General features: G+C 41.9%; 1 protein-coding gene across 1 annotated transcript in view; it reads right to left on the bottom strand.

Moving 5' to 3' along the window:
* The window catches only part of bard1 (BRCA1 associated RING domain 1), a 46,910-nt gene extending 21,848 nt beyond the window's left edge, over positions 1-25,062 (bottom strand). The window contains exons 1-5 of the mRNA XM_073812015.1: positions 24,559-25,062; positions 24,163-24,315; positions 18,717-19,520; positions 16,345-16,425; positions 15,690-15,862 (exon numbers count right to left, since the gene is read on the bottom strand). Coding sequence (XP_073668116.1) covers positions 15,690-15,862; positions 16,345-16,425; positions 18,717-19,520; positions 24,163-24,315; positions 24,559-25,062 — 1,715 coding nt within the window. The remainder of the gene's footprint in view (positions 1-15,689; positions 15,863-16,344; positions 16,426-18,716; positions 19,521-24,162; positions 24,316-24,558) is intronic.
* Between the last annotated feature and the right edge of the window lie 22 nt (positions 25,063-25,084).

Raw genomic sequence — 25,084 nt, 5'->3', positions numbered from 1 at the left:
AGGTCCTCCAGCTGTTTCTTTTCACATAACCGAAGCCATCAGGGGCGTCTGTGCTAAGCACCGGAGCTAACAGTGTCTCATCGATTGAGAGACGGGATCACGTTCCCTTGGCTTGGATCAAACAAACAAACCAATCGAGCTTCTGAAAGTCCAATCCAAGAGTTGTACAGATTTCAGTTGAACGGTTCCTAAACCTAGTTAGCTGCCTACATAGGCAGCATTTTAAGGGATCTCCTGAAACAAAGGTCATTACAAAAATCCATTAAATTTAATTAAAGTACGCTGTCTTCTAAGTTACATCATTTTATCCCAATCTAAGCAGCATCACGTTTCTTTCAATCCATTGCAAAATTCATTTGGAACTGCGTATGGTCTCATGGTGTGGTGTTTGGCTAAATTAAATACAAAAGAAAAAACAATTGGGAAATTATGCAAATACTGTATGAATGGAAAAAATTCTGCTGTTTTGAGTGCAACAATGGTTTGAAATCTCAGATCGTATCCTAAATAGGGCTGTCAAATGATGAATTGCATACAAAATAAAAGTATGTATTTGCGTAATTTATGTGTAATTATTATGTATTAGGGATGCAAAACGATTAATCTATAGCAGAATAAAAGTTTTTGTTTACATCATATGTGTGTGAATTGTGTATAATAACTTTGTGCAGAAAATGCACACACATGCATGTATATATTTAAGAAATGTTTACATGTGTACGCTTACCTAAAGGATTATTAGGAACACCATACTAATACTGTGTTTGACCCCCTTTCGATTTCAGAATTGCCTTAATTAGGGGTCAAGCCCAGAATGGGCGAAGACCCCTATTGTATCTGTTAGTTTTCTTTTTCTTTTTAAATATTATTCTTCTTCCTGTTCCATTGCGGTCTATGGCAGCCCATAGAACCGTACATAGGAAAGTTATGAAATTTGGCACACTGACAGAGGACAGTCCAAATAATATCCCTAGCAATTTTGGAGTCTCTATCTCAAACCCGCTAGCGCCACCAACAGTCCAAAGTTGCACTTACGTTTTTGCTTATAACTTCTGATCCGTAAGTCCTAGAAACGAAATTCTTGTTTCCTCTGATTCCTTGGTTCAAGACGATTCGATTAGACCCTATGACGTTATTTTCCGTCATGAAAATTTTTCCGCCATTTTGAAATATTCGTAAAACCTACTTTTGCGAACTCCTCCTAGAGTTTTTACCCGATTGCCACGAAAATCGGTATGCAGCATCTAGAGACACTCAAGGCAAAAAGTTATTAAAAGAATTTCGATAAACCAATCCGTTCTCGTATAGCGCATCAACGAATTTTACATAGAGCGCAAAAAAACTGATTTTAGGCTGTATCTTCGCCAAACTTAGGCCTATTGACACGACACTTGGTACTCGAGATGCCAGTCAGGAACGGAGGGTGCATGCACAGTTTCGTTGCAGCGCCACCTAGTGGTCAGACGAATGTTCTATACGCCTATAACTTTGGCTGCGATAAAAGTATTTTCACGGGACTTGATTTTTTGGAGTCCTGAGTAGTCGCCGAGTCCAACGATACCAAACATGCCAGGATTCGCCTTACGGTTAGCCCTGTGCATCAAAATAGCACTTAAAAAACACGCGCGAATAACTCCGCGAGCGTTATTCCGATCGACACGAAAACACCATAGGAAGAATATTGCATTACCTTCTGAACAAAAAGTTCTATTGGCGTTATATTAAAATTTTCATCAGAAATGGCCGAAAAATGCAAAAAACGAAAAATTACCTTTAAATTTTGCATTTTTTACACATAAATGGTTATAACTTCGCAACGAAAAGAGATTTTTTCACCAGATTTGATACGCAGATGTACGACCACAGTCTGAGGCCACACAAAAAAAATGGTATGCCTCCACCACTAGGTGGCCCTATAATTGAACAAAATCTTTCATATCAAGCAAGCCCTATGGTCATACAACTATTTTATTGCTTAACTAAAGTGTATAGTCATGAAACTAGCTAGATGTAACACAGTCATGACCTAAGGTTGCATGCACAGTTTTGTCATAGCGCCACCTAGTGGTTTTGAGATAGAAAATGGCTATTTTTGCCTATAACTACCGCAAAAACACATCTAAAACCATGAGTCTTCATGGATTATTCCTTTCATGAATTGAACTATAATCACTGGTGCATGTTCATTTACTCTCTAGCAACCAATGAGAATACCTTATCAACCGTTTTTGCAAGAGCTTTTTCTCTGCATCAGAACATTGTAGACACATGGGGATGGTGTATTTTGACTCATTTAACTTGTTGTAACATGTTGTGACACCATGGGCGTAGATTTAGGGTGGGACGCTAGGGACATGTCCCTACCAATATTCAGAGAAGACTGAATTGTCCCTAGCAATAATTTCGACCAAACATTTAATCTGTATTCATATATAACCACTAATGTCCGTCTTGTTCTTGTGTTTTCTATTTTTTACTTATTATATTTTTGTCAGAAATCATTTAAATTAGATTAGAAATCTTTTGCAATCCCGTTCTGTAAAAATAACGCTCTATGTGGTACACAAACGGTTAACAGCTTTCGTTCTCTGCAATGCCCGCCTCCGTAAGTCACATCGCTAATATGATTGGCTTTGCATTTCTTTAGTCCCGCCTCTCTAACGCACATTGCTAATATGATTGGATTAGCATTCTTGAGTCCCGCCTCTCTAACGCACATCACTTTTTGATGGGCTTGTCTTTACTCGCTACGTGTGATAGGATGGTTTCACTTTGTACAACGCGCCAAAGTTCACTCAACAAGACGTGCGTGATTATTTGGGCGACAGGTAAGTGAGGAAGAAAGTATTATTATACCCACTGTAACTGTTTCATGCACAAAAAAAGTTGTGCCACATAATGATTCAAGGACAGTGTTTTCACCAATACAGGACAATCCCATGTTAACCCTGAGGAGTTGCAAACTTGTGTCAACCTTTTATAAATGGGGTGGCAAGGTTATTTAGAGGGTCCCTAATCCATGAAAGAAAATAACCCCAACATGGTAAAAACATGAATTCATGTCATGATTGCTGAATACTTTCATTACTGCACTGTGGTCATTACTTGCATAGATGTAGACATAATGTTGCATTTTAAACAAACTATTTTTTTCACACTGATTAACTGTCTGTTAATGAAAAGAAGATTTAATGTAAACTACAGAAACGTTAATAAACTGTGTTCAGGAAACAGCATGATATATATACCTACTTCAACACTGGGATTTTTTGGCAAAATTAAATTAAGAATTAAATATTAATTGCATATTCTTCAATATTATAAAGTTAATATGGATTCATATATGTTACTATGTGATTTTCTTTTTTTGACAAAGACTTAAACAGCTACTGTTTATTAGGCTCTAGGACATAACGAATTGTTTATTATAGTACATTAAATTTGGGATGGCACCGGGGGTGGCGAGTCAGATGTCACTGAGTAAAGTGCATACTGAGTTGTCTGTTGTTTATGTCAAGTAAACGGTGATAAACAGTTTTTGCAATGCGACCATTTTATTTATGTCCCCACCAATGCCAGAATCAAACCTACGCCCTTGTGTGACACATGTTTTGCCACTGCAAATATCACTCACATGTTCTTCAGTGCTCTAATGTTCCATGACTGTCAATAACAGAACGACGATTGCAGTAGACAAGAACAGAGATTATTTTTGTTGATTATTTTTGCGTTTTTAGGGGTCAAGCCCAGAATGGGCGAAGACCCCTATTGTATCCGTTAGTTTTCTTTTTCTTTTTCTTTTTCTTTTTCTTTTTAAATATTATTCTTCTTCCTGTTCCATTGCGGTCTATGGCAGCCCATAGAACCGTACAGAGGAAAGTTATGAAATTTGGCACACTGACAGAGGACAGTCCAAATAATATCCCTAGCAATTTTGGAGTCTCTATCTCAAACCCGCTAGCGCCACCAACAGTCCAAAGTTGCACTTACGTTTTTGCTTATAACTTCTGATCCGTAAGTCCTAGAAACGAAATTCTTGTTTCCTCTGATTCCTTGGTTCAAGACGATTCGATTAGACCCTATGACGTTATTTTCCGTCATGAAAATTTTTCCGCCATTTTGAAATATTCGTAAAACCTACTTTTGCGAACTCCTCCTAGAGTTTTTACCCGATTGCCACGAAAATCGGTATGCAGCATCTAGAAACACTCAAGGCAAAAAGTTATTAAAAGAATTTCGATAAACCAATCCGTTCTCGTATAGCGCGTCAATGAATTTTACATAGAGCGCAAAAAAACTGATTTTAGGCTGTATCTTCGCCAAACTTAGGCCTATTGACACGACACTTGGTACTCGAGATGCCAGTCAGGAACTGAGGGTGCATGCACAGTTTCGTTGCAGCGCCACCTAGTGGTCAGACGAATGTTCTATACGCCTATAACTTTGGCTGCGATAAAAGTATTTTCACGGGACTTTATTTTTTGGAGTCCTGAGTAGTCGCCGAGTCCAACGATACCAAACATGCCAGGATTCGCCTTACGGTTAGCCCTGTGCATCAAAATAGCACTTAAAAAACACGCGCGAATAACTCCGCGAGCGTTATTCCGATCGACACGAAAACACCATAGGAAGAATATTGCATTACCTTCTGAACAAAAAGTTCTATTGGCGTTATATTAAAATTTTCATCAGAAATGGCCGAAAAATGCAAAAAACGAAAAATTACCTTTAAATTTCGCATTTTTTACACATAAATGGTTATAACTTCGCAACGAAAAGAGATTTTTTCACCAGATTTGATACGCAGATGTACGACCACAGTCTGAGGCCACACAAAAAAAATGGTATGCCTCCACCACTAGGTGGCCCTATAATTGAACAAAATCTTTCATATCAACCAAGCCCTATGGTCATACAACTATTTTATTGCTTAACTAAAGTGTATAGTCATGAAACTAGCTAGATGTAACACAGTCATGACCTAAGGTTGCATGCACAGTTTTGTCATAGCGCCACCTAGTGGTTTTGAGATAGAAAATGGCTATTTTTGCCTATAACTACTGCAAAAACACATCTAAAACCATGAGTCTTCATGGATTATTCCTTTCATGAATTGAACTATAATCACTGGTGCATGTTCATTTACTCTCTAGCAACCAATGAGAATACCTTATCAACCGTTTTTGCAAGAGCTTTTTCTCTGCATCAGAACATTGTAGACACATGGGGATGGTGTATTTTGACTCATTTAACTTGTTGTAACATGTTGTGACACCATGGGCGTAGATTTAGGGTGGGACGCTAGGGACATGTCCCTACCAATATTCAGAGAAGACTGAATTGTCCCTAGCAATAATTTCGACCAAACATTTAATCTGTATTCATATATAACCACTAATGTCCGTCTTGTTCTTGTGTTTTCTATTTTTTACTTATTATATTTTTGTCAGAAATCATTTAAATTAGATTAGAAATCTTTTGCAATCCCGTTCTGTAAAAATAACGCTCTATGTGGTACACAAACGGTTAACAGCTTTCGTTCTCTGCAATGCCCGCCTCCGTAAGTCACATCGCTAATATGATTGGCTTTGCATTTCTTTAGTCCCGCCTCTCTAACGCACATTGCTAATATGATTGGATTAGCATTCTTGAGTCCCGCCTCTCTAACGCACATCACTTTTTGATGGGCTTGTCTTTACTCGCTACGTGTGATAGGATGGTTTCACTTTGTACAACGCGCCAAAGTTCACTCAACAAGACGTGCGTGATTATTCGGGCGACAGGTAAGTGAGGAAGAAAGTATTATTATACCCACTGTAACTGTTTCATGCACAAAAAAAGTTGTGCCACATAATGATTCAAGGACAGTGTTTTCACCAATACAGGACAATCCCATGTTAACCCTGAGGAGTTGCAAACTTGTGTCAACCTTTTATAAATGGGGTGGCAAGGTTATTTAGAGGGTCCCTAATCCATGAAAGAAAATAACCCCAACATGGTAAAAACATGAATTCATGTCATGATTGCTGAATACTTTCATTACTGCACTGTGGTCATTACTTGCACAGATGTAGACATAATGTTGCATTTTAAACAAACTATTTTTTTCACACTGATTAACTGTCTGTTAATGAAAAGAAGATTTAATGTAAACTACAGAAACGTTAATAAACTGTGTTCAGGAAACAGCATGATATATATACCTACTTCAACACTGGGATTTTTTGGCAAAATTAAATTAAGAATTAAATATTAATTGCATATTCTTCAATATTATAAAGTTAATATGGATTCATATATGTTACTATGTGATTTTCTTTTTTTGACAAAGACTTAAACAGCTACTGTTTATTAGGCTCTAGGACATAACGAATTGTTTATTATAGTACATTAAATTTGGGATGGCACCGGGGGTGGCGAGTCAGATGTCACTGAGTAAAGTGCATACTGAGTTGTCTGTTGTTTATGTCAAGTAAACGGTGATAAACAGTTTTTGCAATGCGACCATTTTATTTATGTCCCCACCAATGCCAGAATCAAACCTACGCCCTTGTGTGACACATGTTTTGCCACTGCAAATATCACTCACATGTTCTTCAGTGCTCTAATGTTCCATGACTGTCAATAACAGAACGACGATTGCAGTAGACAAGAACAGAGATTATTTTTGTTGATTATTTTTGCGTTTTTTCATCTGAAATCATTAGGTTTACCTAGGTTCTTCGGTCTGCTTATCCAAACTCAACTTTACACCCTTCTGTGCCCTTTTCGGCTTGACCCCGGTATCGCTGCTTGCAGCTATATTTCTACGTGGCATTGATTTAACAAGGTGCTGAAATCATTCTTTAGAAATGTTGTCCCAAATTGATAGGATAGCATCTTGCAGTTGATGGAGATTTGTGGGATGCACATTCAGAGCACGAAGCTCCCGTTCCACCACATCCCAAATATGCTCTATTGGGTTGAGATCTGGTGACTGTGGGGGCCATTTTAGTACAGTGAACTCATTGTCATGTTCAAGAAACCAATTTGAAATGATTCGAGCTTTGTGACATGGTGCATTATCCTGCTGGAAATAGCCATCAGAGGATGGGTACATGGTGGTCATAAAGGGATGGACATGGTCAAAAACAATGCTCAGGTAGGCCGTGGCATTTAAACGATGCCCAATTGGCACTAAGGGGCCTAAAGTGTGCCAAGAAAACATCCCCACACCATTACACCACCACCAGCAACCTGCAAAGTGGTAACAAGGCATGATGGATCAATGTTCTCATTCTGTTTATGCCTAATTCTGACTCTACAATCTGAATGTCTCAACAGAAATCGAGACTCATCAGACCAGGCAACATTTTTCCAGTCTTCAAGTGTCCAATTTTGGTGAGCTTGAGCAAATTGTAGCCTCTTTTTCCTATTTGTAGTGGAGATGAGTGGTACCCAGTGGGGTCTTCTGCTGTTGTAGCTCATCCGCTTCAAGGTTGTGCGTGTTGTGGGTTCACAAATGCTTTGCTGCATACCTCGGTTGTAACGAGTGGTTATTTCAGTCCAAGTTGCTCTTCTATCAGCTTGAATCAGTCGGCCCATTCTCCTCTGACCTCTAGCATCAACAAGGGATTTTCGCCCACAGGACTGCTGCATACTGGATGTTTTTCCCTTTTCACAACATTCTTTGTAAACCCTAAATATGGCTATGCGTGAAAATCCCAGTAATTGAGCAGATTATGAAATACTCAGACCGGCCTGTCTGGCACCAACAACCATGCCACGCTCAAAATTGCTTAAATCCCATTTCTTTCCAATTCTGACATTCAGTTTGGAGTTCAGGAGATTATCTTGACCAGGACCAAACCCCTAAATGCAGTGAAGCAACTGCCATGTGATTGGTTGATTAGATAATTGCATTTAAATTGCAAATAAATTTATATTTTTAGATTGTCTGTTAAAGGGCTATTGTAGAAACATGGCAAAGACTTCTATGCAGCTCATTCTATAAGGTAATAAAAACAAAACAGTTGAACAAAGGTGATCGTAGCCTTTTGACTTTTGCACAGTACTGTACATATATAAAATAATTACACACAGTACACACAAATAACACAAACGATTAATTGCGATCAATCGTCTTAAATGATGCTAACATTTATTTTATTTTAGCAAAGAATTATTAAAGGCACATGTTGATTTTTCATCTTGTACAGTATGATTTATAGGCATATTGGTGATATTCATATATCTTCATATATTTTTCATTCAAAATGTTCATTTTTATCTGCAAAATTGATTTGCTGTCAAAATGGTATGATATACAACATGATAAAAAAGCTATATATTCGTAGCTATGGACCGTTGCTCCGTCTGCATTTATAACAATGTTAGAAACTCCCACCTCTCAGGCTTTAAAAGGCAACTGCGTATGTAGGTACTGTGTTAAGAAGCTCACAAGGTTTGTGAACAAAGCAACCAATTCTGTCTTAGTTCTGTCTGACACGCAGTCTCCTAAGAAGTGCCTTCTTAGATCTGAAAAGCATTAAAGATTACCGCCGGTACAACAGAGATGTACCAGTCAATTTATACAACGCGCCACGGCTCAGACTGTCGCACGAGCTCTCACCGTAGCCCCTCTGCTCCGGTTCCAGACCGCGAGGAGCGAAAGTGATTGATTATGTCTGACAGGAGTGGATTGCTTCTGTGCGATGCTTCTATGACGGAGCTGATGCTCCACTTCACCATTGACTAACGAAGCATAAATCTGCTGATGCCTTGCTCTCTCCAGATGTACAGCACGGCACAGCGCCAGTCAATCAATGTACAAAGGGCAGACAGACAAAAAGATACGGACAGGGGAGCATCGCGCATGCAAACTAAGAACTCCCGGGGATGTGAGCCGCAGAGTCCCGCCGAGCATCCGTGTATCTGAGCTCACTGCCAATCTTCTGGAAATAAGAGTTCATTAAGATAAAGGGCATGTGCGAGGAGGTAGGCTTCTATTTTTAGAGCAGACCATCTCTATGCCAGCTGTACACCGAAGGCACAGTCATAAGTTACAAGATTTGAAAATAAAATGACTGAAAAGACACTTAGGCTGGGAAGGGGTCTTGTGATGTCACAGACAGTGTGACGGTATTTACGTGAGTTTTTATGCGGAAAATGTAATGTGAAAAAAGAGTGAAATGCATTCCAAAACAAGAAAAGATGCATTGTTAGACAAAAGCATCTGCAAAATGCGTAAATGTAAACAAAGTTAAGTTAAATTTAGCTGGCTACAGCTGCCAAGCAACGTGACAACTGCATCACAATGCGATTTCCAGACCACACCAGATGCGACATGACTATGAGATCAACATTATCTATCAACAAAATCACAGCCAATCAGAAGAGGGGGTGAACGGAGCTGTATCCGAAATCACGCTGCTGTCAACATAGATAATGTACATAAAGTTAATAATCAAATTAAACATTTTATCATAATCAATACAATACAACTTACAATAAATGTAACTTATACTTTTTGTAATACAATATTTTACAATAAATAAATATAAATTAGATATTTAAGGGTTTGGTTTGAACTTTCTTTTTTTCAACAGATTATCTTCAAGATCTTAGCAAAATTGTCCATTGTCATACATATAGGTGTGACTCCGAATAGTCAAAGATTCAATGCTTTAATAGGAGAAGGCTTATTCGACTACCAATCTCACAGTCGAATCGTTGCCGATGTGTTATGAAATGAGGATCATTCAATTTTGGCTATATATGGGTGCACATTATCTGATTTCATAACTAATAACATATTTCTCCCAATATATTAATATACAGCCTATTATGATAATGCTATGCAAATAATATGTGAAAGAGTAGCTCTTAATAAATATTTTTAATGTGCATGAATAAATCCAACAACACGCATGACAGGACTACACGTCCAAAAGTTTCAAGGATAATAAATCATTTCAAAGCAGTTTTCTCTTTGTTTCTGCAGTTAATAAGACAAAGTTGGCAATTCTGCCTATATTTTCGAATTTTTTAATAATTTCTTTATTTTTATTTTATTCATAGATCATGATTTAACTATTTGTGGCTTGTGTTTTGTTCCCCTGCACTTTAGGAATTTTTTACACATTTGTTCTGCACCTTGTTACTTGATTCTGGCCTTATTTTGTTTTCTTATTTTTTATGTATTATAAAGGAAAATTCTGATCTAATTTAAGTCTGTACATTTTGGATTGCTTTTCCATAGGTGTCATTTACACTGGGGACGCTGGGGACATGTCCCCACCACTTTTTGAAATGGCAGATTTTGTCCCCACCACTTTTTGAAAGCATTTGGTTAAAATGTTCTGAAAAATCAAACAATACCTGTGCTACTTACACTGCAAAAATGACTTTCTTATTTAGTATTTTGTCTTGTTTTTAGTAAAAATATCAAAAAATTCTTTAATCAAGATGCTTTTTCTTGCTGAGCAAAATGACCTAAGAAAATAAGTCTAGTTTTTAGACAGAAAATATACAATTTAAGTGAATTTGTGATTAAAACAAGCAAAAATATCTGCCAATGGGGTGAGAAAAAATCTAAAAATAAGATTTATTTTTTCTTAAACACTTAATTTAAGCAAAATTCTCACCCCATTGGTCTTGCGTCAATTTTGCTCATCAAGAAAATACATTTTGATTTAAGATTTTTAGATATTTCTACTGAAAACAAAACAAAAATACAAAAATTCTGTAAGAAAGTCAGATTCTTAAGAAAAAAAAATATTGGTATTTTGTCTTATTTTCAGCAAAAATATAAAAAAATTCTTAAATTACGATACTTTTCTTGATGAGCAAAAATCTAAAAATATCAAAATTAATTGATTTTGTGCTCAAAACAATAAAAAAAATCTGCCAATGGGATAAGCAATTTTTTCTTGAATTTAGTGCTTAAGAAAAATTTTCAAGATTTTTTTGCTTACCCCATTGGCAGATTTTTTGTTGCTTGTTTTTTCACTTGATATTTTTGGTCTAAAAACTACACTAATTTCCTTAGGTAATTTTGCTCCTCAAGAAAAAGCATCTTGATTTCAGAATTTTTAGATATTTTTACTGAAAACAAGACAAAAATACAAAAAATAAAATAAAGAAATTTTTTCTTGAAAATCATTTTTTGCAGTGTGCGACTGTTTTTGTGGTCCAGGGTCGCATATGTTGCGTTGTTTGTTCTTCTGATCTTTTGTCCCCACCACTTTTCAACACAAATTGACGCCCCTGTGCTTTTCGTTGTATCGATGTTGCGCTGTTGCGAGCTGTCACATGCAATTTAGCCGAATGCGCTAGGTGCTCTGCATGCTTGTCATATTTAAGATCATATAGAGGAGTTTATCATACTAAAAATCAAAAACTGATTTTTTTCCAACAGGTATAAGTTTTAAAATGTATTTAAAACAGGATGTTGTCAAAAGTTGAGCTACAAAACAAGTAAGCTGTTTTTGGAATTTTGGGTGATGACATGAAAAATATCTACACCGAATTAAGAACCTATCTGACACAATTGTCTTTCTTGTGATTTAATATTATGGTTGGTATTCGCTTTCAAATGATAGAAAAGAGAATTCTGAAACAAATTTTATAAGAATCATCGGGTGTTTCTGTATCTGAAGTGAATAGAGATGATCAAAGTCAAAGTAGGTATTTCTGTGCAAAATAATAAAGCATAGTGTCTATAAAATCACTAATTTTAGTATTTTTCTTGTTATAAATTTACGTTTAAGGGATTGTATTTAAAGTGCCCATCTTATGACTGCTTTTCCACAAGTTATATAGGTGTATGAGTTCCATAAAGCATGTTTCAAAAGTTGTTTGCTCGAAATAGCTTGTAGGAAAATATTGTTACCCATCTCTAGGAACCTCTGTTTCAGGGCAGTTCAGATTGTGCCGTTTTGAGCTAGTCTTACATATTTATGAGCTGCTGCTCCTTTGATCACGCCCCACTACTAACGTCATGTGATCGTGCGCATGGTCAGTGGTATCGTGAGCAGTACAGACCATACTGTGTTATTATTTTATATATTATTATTATTATTAACGGTTTATGTTGTAATAAGTACACTACAGGAGAAGAAACTCATGACACACAATGATTCCTGAGAAAATTGTGATGTTACGTTAGCAGTCACAACAATAAACTCGTTTTCCCTGGACAATGCTAACATATTCCCATTATAAAACATTTTAGAACGCATTATTTTCGCAAATTACAGAAATTAAGACCCGGCGGGGGATGTATACTGCTTGTGGACCGCGTGCTAATTGCTAGAAGCTAGCGGGAGGTCCGGACCGTAAAGTTATAAGAGGCTCGGCGGTTAGCCTCGTCAGAAAAGCCGGGGCGGTAAGGCCCGGTCTCGGTGTGTCAAACACATCATGACATACAAAGATTCCAGCGTAAATTGTGATGTAGCAGTCTGAACAATACACTCGTTTTCCCTGGACAATACTAATATATTCCCGTTATAAACATTTTCAAACGCATTATTTTCGCAAATTACAGAAATTAAGACCTGGCGGGGGATGTATACTGCTTGTGGACCGCGTGCTAATTGCTAGAAGCTAGCGGGAGGTCCGGACCGTGTATATATCTATGCGGACCGTAAAGTTATTAGAGGCTCGCCTTGTCAGAAAAGCCGGGGCGGACGGTCTCGGTTAGTTTGGCAAAAAGCTTTTAGCTCTAGCATCATAAATGTAGTATTTTGTGACAGAAGATGACAACATGCAAAATACAACGTGACTTCTTACCTTTTGTGATGAAACAACGCGATCGCGAATCGAATCCAGTCTGTTTCAGATGTGTGAATGATCCATGAAAGTCCAATAAAATACATCCAATGATCATTTTTGTCCACAAATGCTTATAATCCGTGAAATATAGATACATGGTCTGTTGTTTACATCAGATTTTGCATGAAGGTCTTATCGCCTACAATCTGAGGACTGTTTGCGTCGTAACACACTGAATTCAAATTCAAACTGAATGTGACGAAACGGTTTGTTACGTCACAACGGAGCTGAGTTTTAACTAGCGCAATCTGAGACTCAAGGCAGAGGACATTCAGAAACCTGTATCTCACTCAAAACAGCATGGATGGATTTTTTTCCAAGTTTGTATGCGTGTGGGAGCATCAGAGACACAAAATAACACCCCAAAACCCATAAAAAGTGAGTTTTTCATAATATGGGCACTTTAAAGTTTAGTTTTTATCATTTACAGCAACAATCACAAATTATGTGTCTTTTTTACATGACTACTTTGAAGCGCTACATCTCAAAATTAAATAAGGTTATTTTTAGGTTTAGTTATCAAAAATGTTTTGGTTATATCTTTGTGTGATATTTGGTACATCGTGGCTTTAAAATGTTATGAGGAATCATTTAACGAATGTTTATACTGTCTTTCATTTTAACTTAAGAGATCATCAGTTTCGTCTTCGTTCATCACTTGAAAGGCAGTTTTGGTCACTTTATCAGAAAGTTGTTTCTGTTTGCTGCTTGTGAAAGAAAAAAAAGTTAACCATTTGTTGAGTACCTGGTCTGGTCCCCCTCCCAACTAGGGTTGGGAACTGATAACCGGTTCTTATTCAGAACCGGTTCCGTTTTTTAAAAGGAACCGGAACCGCACGTAATTCTTAAGTTTCGGTTCTAAAAGCGGTTCTGATGCGAGGCACGTGCAAAGCGCTTATGTCTCTTACCTCATGAATATTAATTACGTTGAGCCACTGTTTATAGTCACTCGCGCAACCAAATTAACGCAGCTTACCACAGAAAACACTCAGGCTGCTGAGGTAAGCTTTGTATACTTCGTGTTAAACATGTCTAAAAGTCAAAAGTGTGGATTCTAGGGCTGTTGATGGTACAGTGCGACCCGCGATGCCGTGCACTTCACAAACTATGAAAAATATAAAGTACAGTCTCACCCAGCGAGATGTCTTCAAGTTCGCGTGAAAGCAAACGGACATAAGACTCAAGAGTTACCCCTTGTTCAAACAGCCAGCGACGTTATCGCTGTGTGTCGCTTGTCTCTTTCAATGAGGCGTTTCTAAATCTGCTTGTCATAAACAAATGAGTTCCATCCACGCCAGTAACTGACCAGAGAAGGATGACGTGAACTCCACTGCTGTGTTCTCATTGGTAGTCGCTCCCGAAAGTCGCTCGACATTTGCATAAAGTTAAACTTTTCTTAACTTTCTCGCCTCGCTGGACACGCCCATACGGTCGCCAACGGTCACTTTCGCTCGTGTCGCCGGAAGTCGCCAGGTTTCCATTAAAATGAATGAGATCGCGTCGTTGGCTGTCTGAATGGGGCGATAATGCGCTATAAACCGATATCATTGATGACCCGCTGGCTTGGGGGCGGAACAATGAGGTAAGATATTCTTGGTCAAGGTTGCGAAAAAGTATCAATCTGCACTACCAGTATATCAACATGCGTTTTCAGCACTGTGCAGACATTATAACCCCAAAAAGGTTCCTCACTTGAACCGTGTGTTGTTTCACGGATGAAAGTGATAAAATAAACACGCACATAGCCACGCCGATCCCGTGGTCGCTCCGGGGCTCGAGCATCACCGACCGAAATGGCCATGCACATTATGCTCAATTGCTTCACATTTCGCATCTAAACCCACACGGAAAACGTGATCGCGCCACTTTTCTCCAAAGCGCGTGGACGCTCCAAAGCGTCTGTCATTGCTAAGTAACCTAAGCATTGCTTGATGTTGTGACGAGCAGCCTCCGGCGAAAAGAAGTCAGCGCATATGAACACGCATGTTTGTTAAGAAACGTATATATCTGATGCTCATTTACATTTTTATATTTCATACTATAAGTATGCATTATATATAAGCCTATACGCATGCACATACAAAAATTATTACTTGTACAGCAGCCTTTTCAGGATATGACAAAACACTTGCTCCAGCATATAAATCTCAAATCATATGTTTGAGAACTACTGCTGCTATCATGTTCACTTCAACAGGTAGGATCTTACGAGGACTACAACAGGAATAAATGATATAGGCCTAGTGACTGAAAAAGTGAAAATATTAATAATTTCACATTTAAAATATTTTATCAGTAATTAATAAACACAAATTGAATTGTTTAAGTATTGTGCATTATTTTTTATTATATGGAACCGGAATCAGAACCGGAATCGTTAGGCAGAACTGGAACCGGAAAATTTCTAATGATTCCCAACCCTACTCCCAACCCATGCACACACATAGATGTTTCGACTATAAGTCGACTGATTCAAATATGTAAATCCTTAGTCAGGGACACTCTATGTATGTTTGATCATTAATATTCATGAGGCTTAGAACTTCCGTCAAATGAGATCTCTATGTGGGTGGAGCTGTCAACCACAACAAAATAATTTCCTAATTAAAATTCAACAAAACTAAATCTAAATAATCGCCATTGCGGCTGGTAAGGACAACCAGAATTTAAAGCTTGTGGTTGCATTGCATTAAACTGTTTTTTTGAGTCTTGAATGTCAAATATAAAATATGAAGCTGTTTTGCACTGATGCCAGACTTTCAATGAATAATATTATTTTTGGGTTTAAAATCTCTAATGTTCAGGGTCGACATCTCCAACCCCAGCAATGGGTGAGCAGTAGCACGTTTAAACAGGGTGTGATGTTAAGTACTCACAGTACAGTTTTAGACGCTCCCCGCTCAACCAGGAGTTTGACAACTGCTACGTGCCCGTTCCTCACAGCGTCGTGCAGTGGAGAGTCGTTCTGATATCCAGGAGTGTTCAACAGCGCCCCCTGCTGTAGCAGTTCCTCCACAAGTCCTAGGTGACCAAGATTACACGCCTCATGCTAAAAAAAAAGAATAAAATACAATCATGTAACTGGGAATGGGCAACATTTTTTTTTTCAATTCATTTTACTAAACCATGGTCAATAAAATAAAGTTAATAATGAAATGATATATATATAAAATTACAGCAGGTCTATCAAAGATCAATTATTAATATCACTTTATATTTTTTTACGTTCTTTCTTTGCATGCTTACTGGTCATTTAAATTGTAAAATTAAATGTATTAAAAACACTTTCATTCAAATACAAACCTCTTTTAAGATCTGCACTGCTTAATAAGTTATTTCTCTATATCTACACTCCTGCATGCAATTATTAAATCCCTCTCCATGTATATTTTCTATTAAATTAAATGGTGCGGAAGATACACTTGCCCAACAAGAAAGCTTTCCAGCCATTTTCAGTCCAGAAAAGCAACAAGGCTTCCATGAGTAAAACATTTCTACTGGATTATGTATGTGCGTGTTCTCATCTCTCACCAACGGCGTCCAGCCTGCATTGTCCTTCAGGTTGGGGTCGGCTCCCTGAGCAAGAAGCTTGCGTACCTCCTCCACATCACCCTGCAGAGAAGACCGGGGTCAGATCGTCAGTAGCGGTATTGATCATTCAGACTTACACATTGACCTAGCATCTATCATTAAATGGTCTCACTGTTGGAATACTAACAAAGAAAAATCTCAAATACAAGCAACACAATGGAGTTTGTGCCAGTTGTACTCCACTGGTGTGAAAAGTGAAATAATAGGTCATAGGTCTATTCCAAGCTTCTAGTTGAAATAACATTTTAAAAGGGACATTTCAGAAGATTTTTTAAGAAGTAAAATAAATCTTTGGCGTCCCCAGAGTACGTATGTGACATTTTAGCTTAAAATACCACATAGATAATTTATTTTAGCATGTTAAAATTGACACTTTGTATGTGTGAGCAAAAATGTGTCGTTTTTGGGTGTGCCCTATTAAATGCAAATGAGTTGATCTCTGCACTAAATGGTTGTGCAGTGGTTGGATAGTGCAGATTAAGAGGCAGTATTATCCCCTTCTGACATCACAAGGGGGGTCAAATTTCAATGACCTATTACCAAAACTAAGTTACTGGTAGAAGCACTGGGGACCCAATTATAGCACTTAAACATGGAAAAAGTCAGATTTTCATGATATGTCCCCTTTAAAAATAGAGGGAAAATACTTTCCATATTTTTTGTTGATGACATTGTTTTTAGTTTGACTTGAGGTTAGTTTTTATGTAGTTGTCGATTTCAGACATACTTGCCATAAAATGTCAAGAACAAAATGCAACTGTGGTTGGATATCTTGCTAACCATGTGAATGCCTCTTCATCCTAGTCTTAATGTGACCCTGGACCACAAAACCAGTCATAAGTCACATGGGTATATTTGTAGCAATAGGCAAAAATACATTGTATAAATCAAAACTATCGATTTTTTTAGGCCAAAAATCATTAGGATATTAAGTAAAGATCATGTTCCATGAAGATATTTTGTAAATTTCCTAAAAGTAATATATCCAAAACATATTTATCATTAGCATTATGTGTGCTAAGGACATTATTTGGACAAATTTAAAGGCGATTTTCTTTGCACCCTTAGATTCCAGATTTTCAAATAGTTGTATTTCAGCCAAATCAGCAAGCAATTTGGGCTAAAACCAGGCTAAATTTGGGCTGTCAGTGAAAATCTAATAGACGTCTACCATAGCCCAAGAATAGACGATACGTATAAGTTAAAAACAAATGAAAGCAAACACCTTGAACACCTGTTGACTTTGCCTTGTTGGAATATCATACATCTTCAAGTTATTTTGGCAAAAATGGCATGTAACCAAATTCAAGGCTATTTAGGGTAGAAGTGGGTTACTCATAGCCGGTCTATATCGGGTCTATAGTTAGCCGTCATTTCAACGTCTTGGTTTTTGCTTGCTGGGATATTGTCCTTTTCAGCTTTTAAATGATGTTTTAATCTCAATTTCAAAAAAATTTACCCTTATGACTGGTTTTGTTGTCCAGGATCACATAGGTTTTAAATCTCAATATTATATCTCAAATATAAAGATTTGAGGATTGATAGATGAATAAAGTTAGAATATCTAGCATTTATATAAAAATATGAAAATGCATTTCTTAAATAGGACGTACAAAATTTAAACCGTGAATTTTCATATTTTTCATAGATGCATCCGTCAGTTGAAAGAAATTAGTTACATTTTTTCATATGCCAAACCAAACACTAAAACTTTAACCTTCAATCAGATATCTTTTGTTTATGCGTTCACAAAAATTTTAATTTTGTAATTTGCTAATTGTTAGGTCAATTCAGTTCATAGAAAAATTAAAGGGGACATTTTTAAGATGCCAAATAAAACTTTGGTGTTCCCAGAGTACGTATTTGAAGTTGTAGCTCAAAATATCATATAGATAATATATTATAGCATGTTAAAATTGCCACTTCGTAGGTGTGAGCAAAAATGTGCAGTTTTGGTTGTGTCCTTTTAAATGCAAATGAGTTGATTTCTGCACTATATGGCAGTGTCGTGGTTAGTGCATATTAATGGACCGTATTATCCCCTTCTGACATCACAAGGGGAGCAACATTTCAATTACCTACTTTTTAAAATACTTGCAGCGAATGATTTACCGAAACTAAGTTACTGTGTTGATCTTTTTCACATTTTATAAGTTGATAGAAACACTGGGGACCCAATTATAGCACTTGAACATGGAAAAAGTCACATTTTCATGATATGTCCCATTAGATAAATTTTGATTTCTTTTACTGTAAAACAAACAATTACAGTGTTGGGTCAAACACAGGTCCCTGGGCAAAAGCTTACAAACCTTTATCGCAGCCAGGTGCAGTGGGGTCTCTCCCTTGTGGTTTCTTTTCATGTATGCTGGACTTCCCCGGTTACTTCGCACCCTAGTAGACCTCCTCCCAAGGACTGGTGTAGCTGGTGACCATCTCCCTGACATTGGGGGGACCTTTTTTACATTCTGCTCTTCCTCTGAGTGTCTAGATGTTGGATCTTCAGTCGGAGACTGTGCAGTTGTTCTGGATATTTTTGGTGTACCCTGTGGATCATCACCATCCTGATCCTCTCTAGCTCTTTTCAGTGCTTCAAAAGGGGACGGATGAGGATGCTCTTGGGTATTTTCATTTGATTTTGGAAGTTGATCTGAGCAGTTTGTCTCAATGTCTTCAACTTCCACATTGTTAATAATGCTTTCATCAGGACTGACAACTTGAGTCTCTCCTTGGGAAATCATCTTTTGATGTTCCTCAGGTTGGCTCCCCAGGAACTGAAAAGACACCCTCTTACCAGGCCTAAGGTTGTCATCTCCAGAGCTCTCCTTCTCATCCTCTTCATCCTTGCTGTCTGCAGCACTTTCTGTACCAAAGCCCCATCGATGATTGATTGCTTCTAGTTTCAGTCTTTTACATTCCCGCTTCATCTGTGACAACGTTACTGCCTTTTGAGCACCGCTAGTTGGGATGATCCTCTTTGACTTTGCTTTCTTATTCGCCTTCCCCCGTGGAGGGGTGGAAGAGTCAGAGTCCTGGGAGGAAGAGGAAAAGTTGTAGACAGACACGTCTTTAGGTTCAGTGGAAACCGTCTCGGTTACGTATGTAACCCTCGTTCCCTGAAGGAGGGAACGGAGACGTCACGTCGTGACCGACGAATTGGGAACTCGCTTAGAGAGACCAATCTGCTTCGAATACTACTAAAACGCCAATGAACTTGGCATTGAGATATTTGCATAATGCTGGCGCCGCCCCGCCAGGTGCGTATATAAGCAGCAGGTGCAAATAGGGAAATTAGCTTCTTTTTCGCTGAGAAAGCCGGAAAGTGTGACCGGCCGATAAACAGCAGGGAGCAGCCCTGTGGCGACGGGACGTGACGTCTCCGTTCCCTCCTTCAGGGAACGAGGGTTACATACGTAACCGAGACGTTCCCTTTCAGTCGGTCACTACGACGTCACGTCGTGACCGACGAATTGGGAATCCCTACCAAAACGCCACTGAGGGCTGACCTCTTCCAGTGTCTGCGTAAAGCCCTCCGGTTCCACTTAAGGATAAGGAGAATTAGGTTTTAAGGCAGAAGGCCGGGCACTAGATGTTCCTTTAACCCCACAGTAGTGCCAGCGACTGGGAAGCGCCCTATCTGAGCGGTATAGGGACGCTGCGGAAGCCACCGCCCCGTTAAGGGCTATTGGTGGGCGAAAGTCAACCGTAGTTGAGATATAAATGACAGCCGTGGCTGTGTAAGCAAAGCAGTGCTCTGCTGAGGGAAACGTGGGCTAGTAGGATTAACCCCACGGAAAAATACTCACAAAGGAACCCGATGGGACACAATGTGGATGCCCGAGCCAAACACATAGGTTCGCGAGGATGCAGCTAGTGAGAGGCTGGCAGCGGATGCTCCGCAACATCAGGCTGCCAAGGCAGCGGAGGAGACAAAACAAAGTACTACGCATTTTTGTCCTGAAGGCCTTCCATAATGACAGTTATTGTGTAGCGTCAGTCGGAGGCTGCAAGCCGACCTGCGAGCCTGTTCTCTGTGCTTCCCCTAGCGAGGAAAGAACACGAGAGGAGACAGGCTCGACACGAACACTGTAAAATCTAGTGAACGTATTAGGTGTCGCCCAACCAGCAGCTCTGCAGATGTCTGTTAGCGAGGAACCACGAGCGAGTGCCCAAGATGAGGCAACACTCCGTGTGGAGTGCGCTCTAAGATTAAATGGACAAGGAATGCCCTGCAGATTATAAGCAAGGGCGATAGTATCGACTATCCAATGAGACATCCTCTGCTTAGTGACAGCTTTCCCTCTCTGCTGACCACCGTAACAAACAAAGAGCTGATCTGAGGTCCTAAGGCTTTGTGTGCGATCCACGTAGATGCGTAGCGCTCGTACGGGGCATAATAAAGCCATGGTTGGGTCTGCCGCCTCCGCGGGCAAAGCTTGCAAGCTCACCACTTGATCTCTGAAGGGAGTGGTGGGAACTTTGGGCACGTAGCCTGGTCTGGGTCTCAATGTAACACTCGAGACAGCAGGGCCAAACTGAAGGCACGAATCGTCGATAGAGAATGCATGAAGGTCACCTACCCTCTTAACAGAGGCCAATGCGAGTAGGGTCAGAGTTTTCATTGATAAAAACTTCAGACTCGCAGACTGCAAAGGCTCGAACGGGTCTCCCTGCAGGGCTTTCAGCACCATGGACAGGTCCCAAGGAGGAATAGAGGGAGGGCGCGAGGGGTTTAGCCTACGAGCGCCTCTTAAAAACCTAATAACTAAGTCGTGCTGGCCGACTGATCTGCCATTAATAAGTGAGTGATGAGCAGAAATAGCGGCGATATCAACTTTAATGGTGGAGGGTGACAGCCTACCATCTAACCGGCGTTGAAGGTATGAAAGCACAATATTAATGGGGCATTCTCGGGGGTCCTCGCGTTGCGAAGAGCACCAATCGACGAAAAGGTTCCATTTAAGCGCGTAAGCCCGTCTTGTGGACGGAGCTCGAGCCGCGGCGATGGTGTTAGATATCGCTTGCGATAAATCACCTAAACCTTGTGCGCGCTCAACGACCATACGTGGAGATCCCACAGGTCGGGGCGCGGGTGCCATAATGTGCCCCCTCCTTGAGAAAGAAGGTCCTTCCTCAGGGGAATCCGCCAGGGAGGGGCTGTCGCGAGGAGCATTAGTTCTGGAAACCAATTCCTGGTCGTCCAGTAAGGAGCGACCAGTAGAAGGCTCTCCTCGTCCTGCCTGACTTTGCACAGCGTCTGTGCGATTAAACTCACTGGTGGAAACGCGTATTTGCGCATCCCCCGCGGCCAGCTGTGTGTCAGCGCATCCACGCCGAGGCTGCCCTCGGTTAGTGAATAAAACAGGCGACAGTGGGTATCGTCCGGGGACGCAAATAGGTCTATCTGCGCACGACCGAACTTCCTCCAAATTAGCTGTACCGTCTGGGGGTGGAGTCGCCATTCTCCGGGGCGCGCAGCTCGGGAAAGCGCGTCTGCCGCTGTATTGAGTGAACCCGGAATGTGAATGGCACGAAGGGACCTCAGATGCTTCTGACTCCAAAGGAGGAGATGACGGGCGAGATGCGACATGTGACGAGAGCGCAAACCGCCTTGACGGTTGATATACGCAACGGTCGCAGTGTTGTCGGTGCGTACTAGTACATCCTTCCCTCGCAGCTCCGTAGCAAAGCGTACGAGTCCCAGATATACAGCCCACAACTCGCGGCAATTGATATGCCAGTGCAGCTGGGGTGCTGTCCACACCCCCGAAGCTGCAAGCCCGTTGTACGTGGCTCCCCACCCCGTGTTGGATGCATCTGTGTGTACAACAGCATGCCAATAAATCTGTCTCATGGAAACCCCTGCTCTCAGAAACGCAGGGTCTAACCACGGGGTGAATGTTAGACGACACGCAGGTGTAATGGTTACACGGTGAATGCCGGCGCGCCACGCTCTCCTCGGGACTCGATCGTGAAGCCAACGCTGAAGCGGTCTCATATGGAGCAGCCCGAGCGGTGTCACGGCCGCGGCTGCTGCCATATTTCCCAGGAGCTTCTGAAATTGTTTCAGAGGGACCGCGTTCTTCCCTCGGAAAGAACCAAGGCAAGTCAGAATTGATTGGACGCGCGCTTCTGTTAAACGTGCCGATAAATCGATCGAGTCCAGTTCCATCCCGAGAAAAGAGATCCTCTGCGTGGGACAAAGTTTGCTCTTTTCCCAGTTGACCCGAAGACCCAGACGGGCGAGATGCCGAAGCGTTAAGTCTCTGTGCTCGCAAAGCGTCCGCCGAGAATGCGCTATTATAAGCCAATCGTCGAGGTAAGCCAAAATGCGAACACCGCTCTCTCTCAGGGGCTTTAACGCCGCTTCCACTACTTTCGTGAATACACGGGGAGAGAGAGACAGCCCGAACGGTAGTACTTTGTACTGGTATGCCCGCCCCTCGAACGCAAAGCGCAGAAACGGTCTGTGGCGAGGGAGGATGGACACATGAAAGTACGCGTCCTTCAGATCTATTGCTGCAAACCAATCCTGGGGCCGTATTGACTGAAATATCAGTTTCGGCGTTATCATTCTGAAGGATCGTCTTTGGAGAGATCGGTTCAGAACGCGCAAATCCAAGATCGGCCGTAACCCACCGCCCTTCTTCGGAACTATGAAATACGGGCTGTAAAACCCTGAGCTCATCTCGGTTGGAGGGACCGGTTCGATCGCGTCCTTCGCCAGGAGGACATCGAGTTCTGCACGCAGTACATGTGCATCGGACGCTTTCACTGTAGTGAAACGAATGCCCGAGAATTTGGGTGTGTGCCGGTTGAATTGAATTTCGTAGCCGAGGCGGATCGTGCGTAATACCCATCGGGACGGGCTGGTAAGCTGAAGCCAAGCTTCCAGAGACCGTGCGAGGGGAATTAACGGCACAACCGGAGAGCTCGCGGTGGGGCAGACGAGCGGAACAGGTGAGACTGCCGGTGCGCGCGCCGTAAGAGCGCACGCAACTACAGTGTGTGTGCGTGTTGTGACACTGACCTGAGACCGCTGAGGGAGCTGGTGGTCCGGTCTCCGCAGTGGAGAGCTCGGACTCCTCAGAACCCCCGCTGGCGATGGAGGAGAGGGAGGATGAGCAGATGAATGCCCGCTCACATCTCTCTCGATCCTCTGGAGACCTGGAGAAGGAATAGGAATGCACTCTTTTTGTGGTTTGGTGGGTGCCGGCTGAGAAGCCGGCGGAACAGAAACAAAACGAAACCAAAGATTTTCCACCCGGCCCTCCTCCGGGGGAAGGAGCGGTGCGTTCACCGTCTCCCGAAGAGTGATCCCATCCGAATCCAGGTCGCCCGTCTCAGGGCCGCTTAGATCCCCGTCTGCGACCACGGGAAGCGGGTTGAGCGGGCGGGGCGGGCTGTCGACGGCTGTTCCCCCTCCGTTGTCTGGATGATTTCCTAGGGGGGGGGGGCGGAGGCAGCCGCCGCAGGGCGCCCTCGGCGAGGAGCAGACTGGGCAGCCGGTGCTGGTGGACGAGAGGCAGGCCTCTTGCGCCGGGGCATGATCTTGGAGATCGCTTCAGTCTGCTTCTGAGCGGCGGTGAATTGCTGTGCAAAAGACTCCACCGACTCGCCGAATAGGCCAGTCTGTGACACTGGAGCGTCCAGGAACTTGTTCTTGTCCGCTTCCGTCATGTCAGCCAGACACAACCATAGGTGGCGTTCTTGGACCACGAGTGTAGACATCGCACGACCAATCGCCTGCGCCGTCACCTTCGTAGCGCGGAGAGCCAAATCAGTGGCAGCCCGCAGCTCCGAGAAGACGGGTGAGTCGTGTCCTCCCTCATGCAGATCTCGTAAGGCCTTCGCTTGATGGACCTGCAGCAAAGCCATTGCATGCAGAGCCGAAGCCGCCTCTCCACAAGCCTGATGGGCAGCGCCCGTTAAACCGGACGACTGTCTACAAGCCCGAGAGGGAAGGGTTGGGCGGTCCTTCCAGGAGGCAGCGGTGGTCGGACACAGCTGCATCGCGACGCCCCGCTCCACAGGGGGGATCCCCGTATAACCCTTAGCGGCTCCGTTGGTGAGGGAGGTGAGGGGGGAGGGCTGAATCGGCCGTAACCGGGTAGAATACGGCGACTTCCAAGTCCGTGACAGCTCCTCGTGCACCTCGGGGAAGAAAGGTACTGGTGGAGAGGGCTGTGAAGCCCGGGCAGCTCCGAAGAACCAATCATCCAGGCGGGACGGTTCGGGCTGAGGGGGGTTAACCCACTCCAACCCTACGGTCTCCGCCGCTCGAGAGAGCACAGCCACCATCTCCGGGTCAAACTCCGGCGTCACGACCCGACCAGAGGGAGGAAGAACGTCGGAGTCAGCTTCGGAAAGAGGGGCTCCACCCTCGGGTGTTGCGGTCGAAGCGGGTCCAGAGGGAGGCGCAACGGATTCTACAGCGCTCGTAGAACACGAGGCTGCAGTCTCCATAGGCACCTCTACCGGCTGAGGACGGGAAGGCTGAGAGCCGGAGGACGAATCCCCCGACCGGCTCAGCACAGTTAGACGCAGATCGTCCTTAGAGAGCTTCACGGCCGCTCCGTGGCGGCGGTCAGAACTCACCGGACGCGGACGCCGTTCCCGTAGAAACGACAACCGCCTGCGTAAATCCAGCAGGGACATCTCCTCGCAATGAGAACATGCA

The sequence above is a fragment of the Paramisgurnus dabryanus genome, chromosome 15 (assembly GCF_030506205.2).
Source record: "Paramisgurnus dabryanus chromosome 15, PD_genome_1.1, whole genome shotgun sequence".
In the NCBI taxonomy this organism is placed as follows: domain Eukaryota; kingdom Metazoa; phylum Chordata; class Actinopteri; order Cypriniformes; family Cobitidae; genus Paramisgurnus; species Paramisgurnus dabryanus.
Note: the sequence above shows the minus strand (reverse complement) of the source record. Positions and strands in the feature narration are given on the sequence as shown.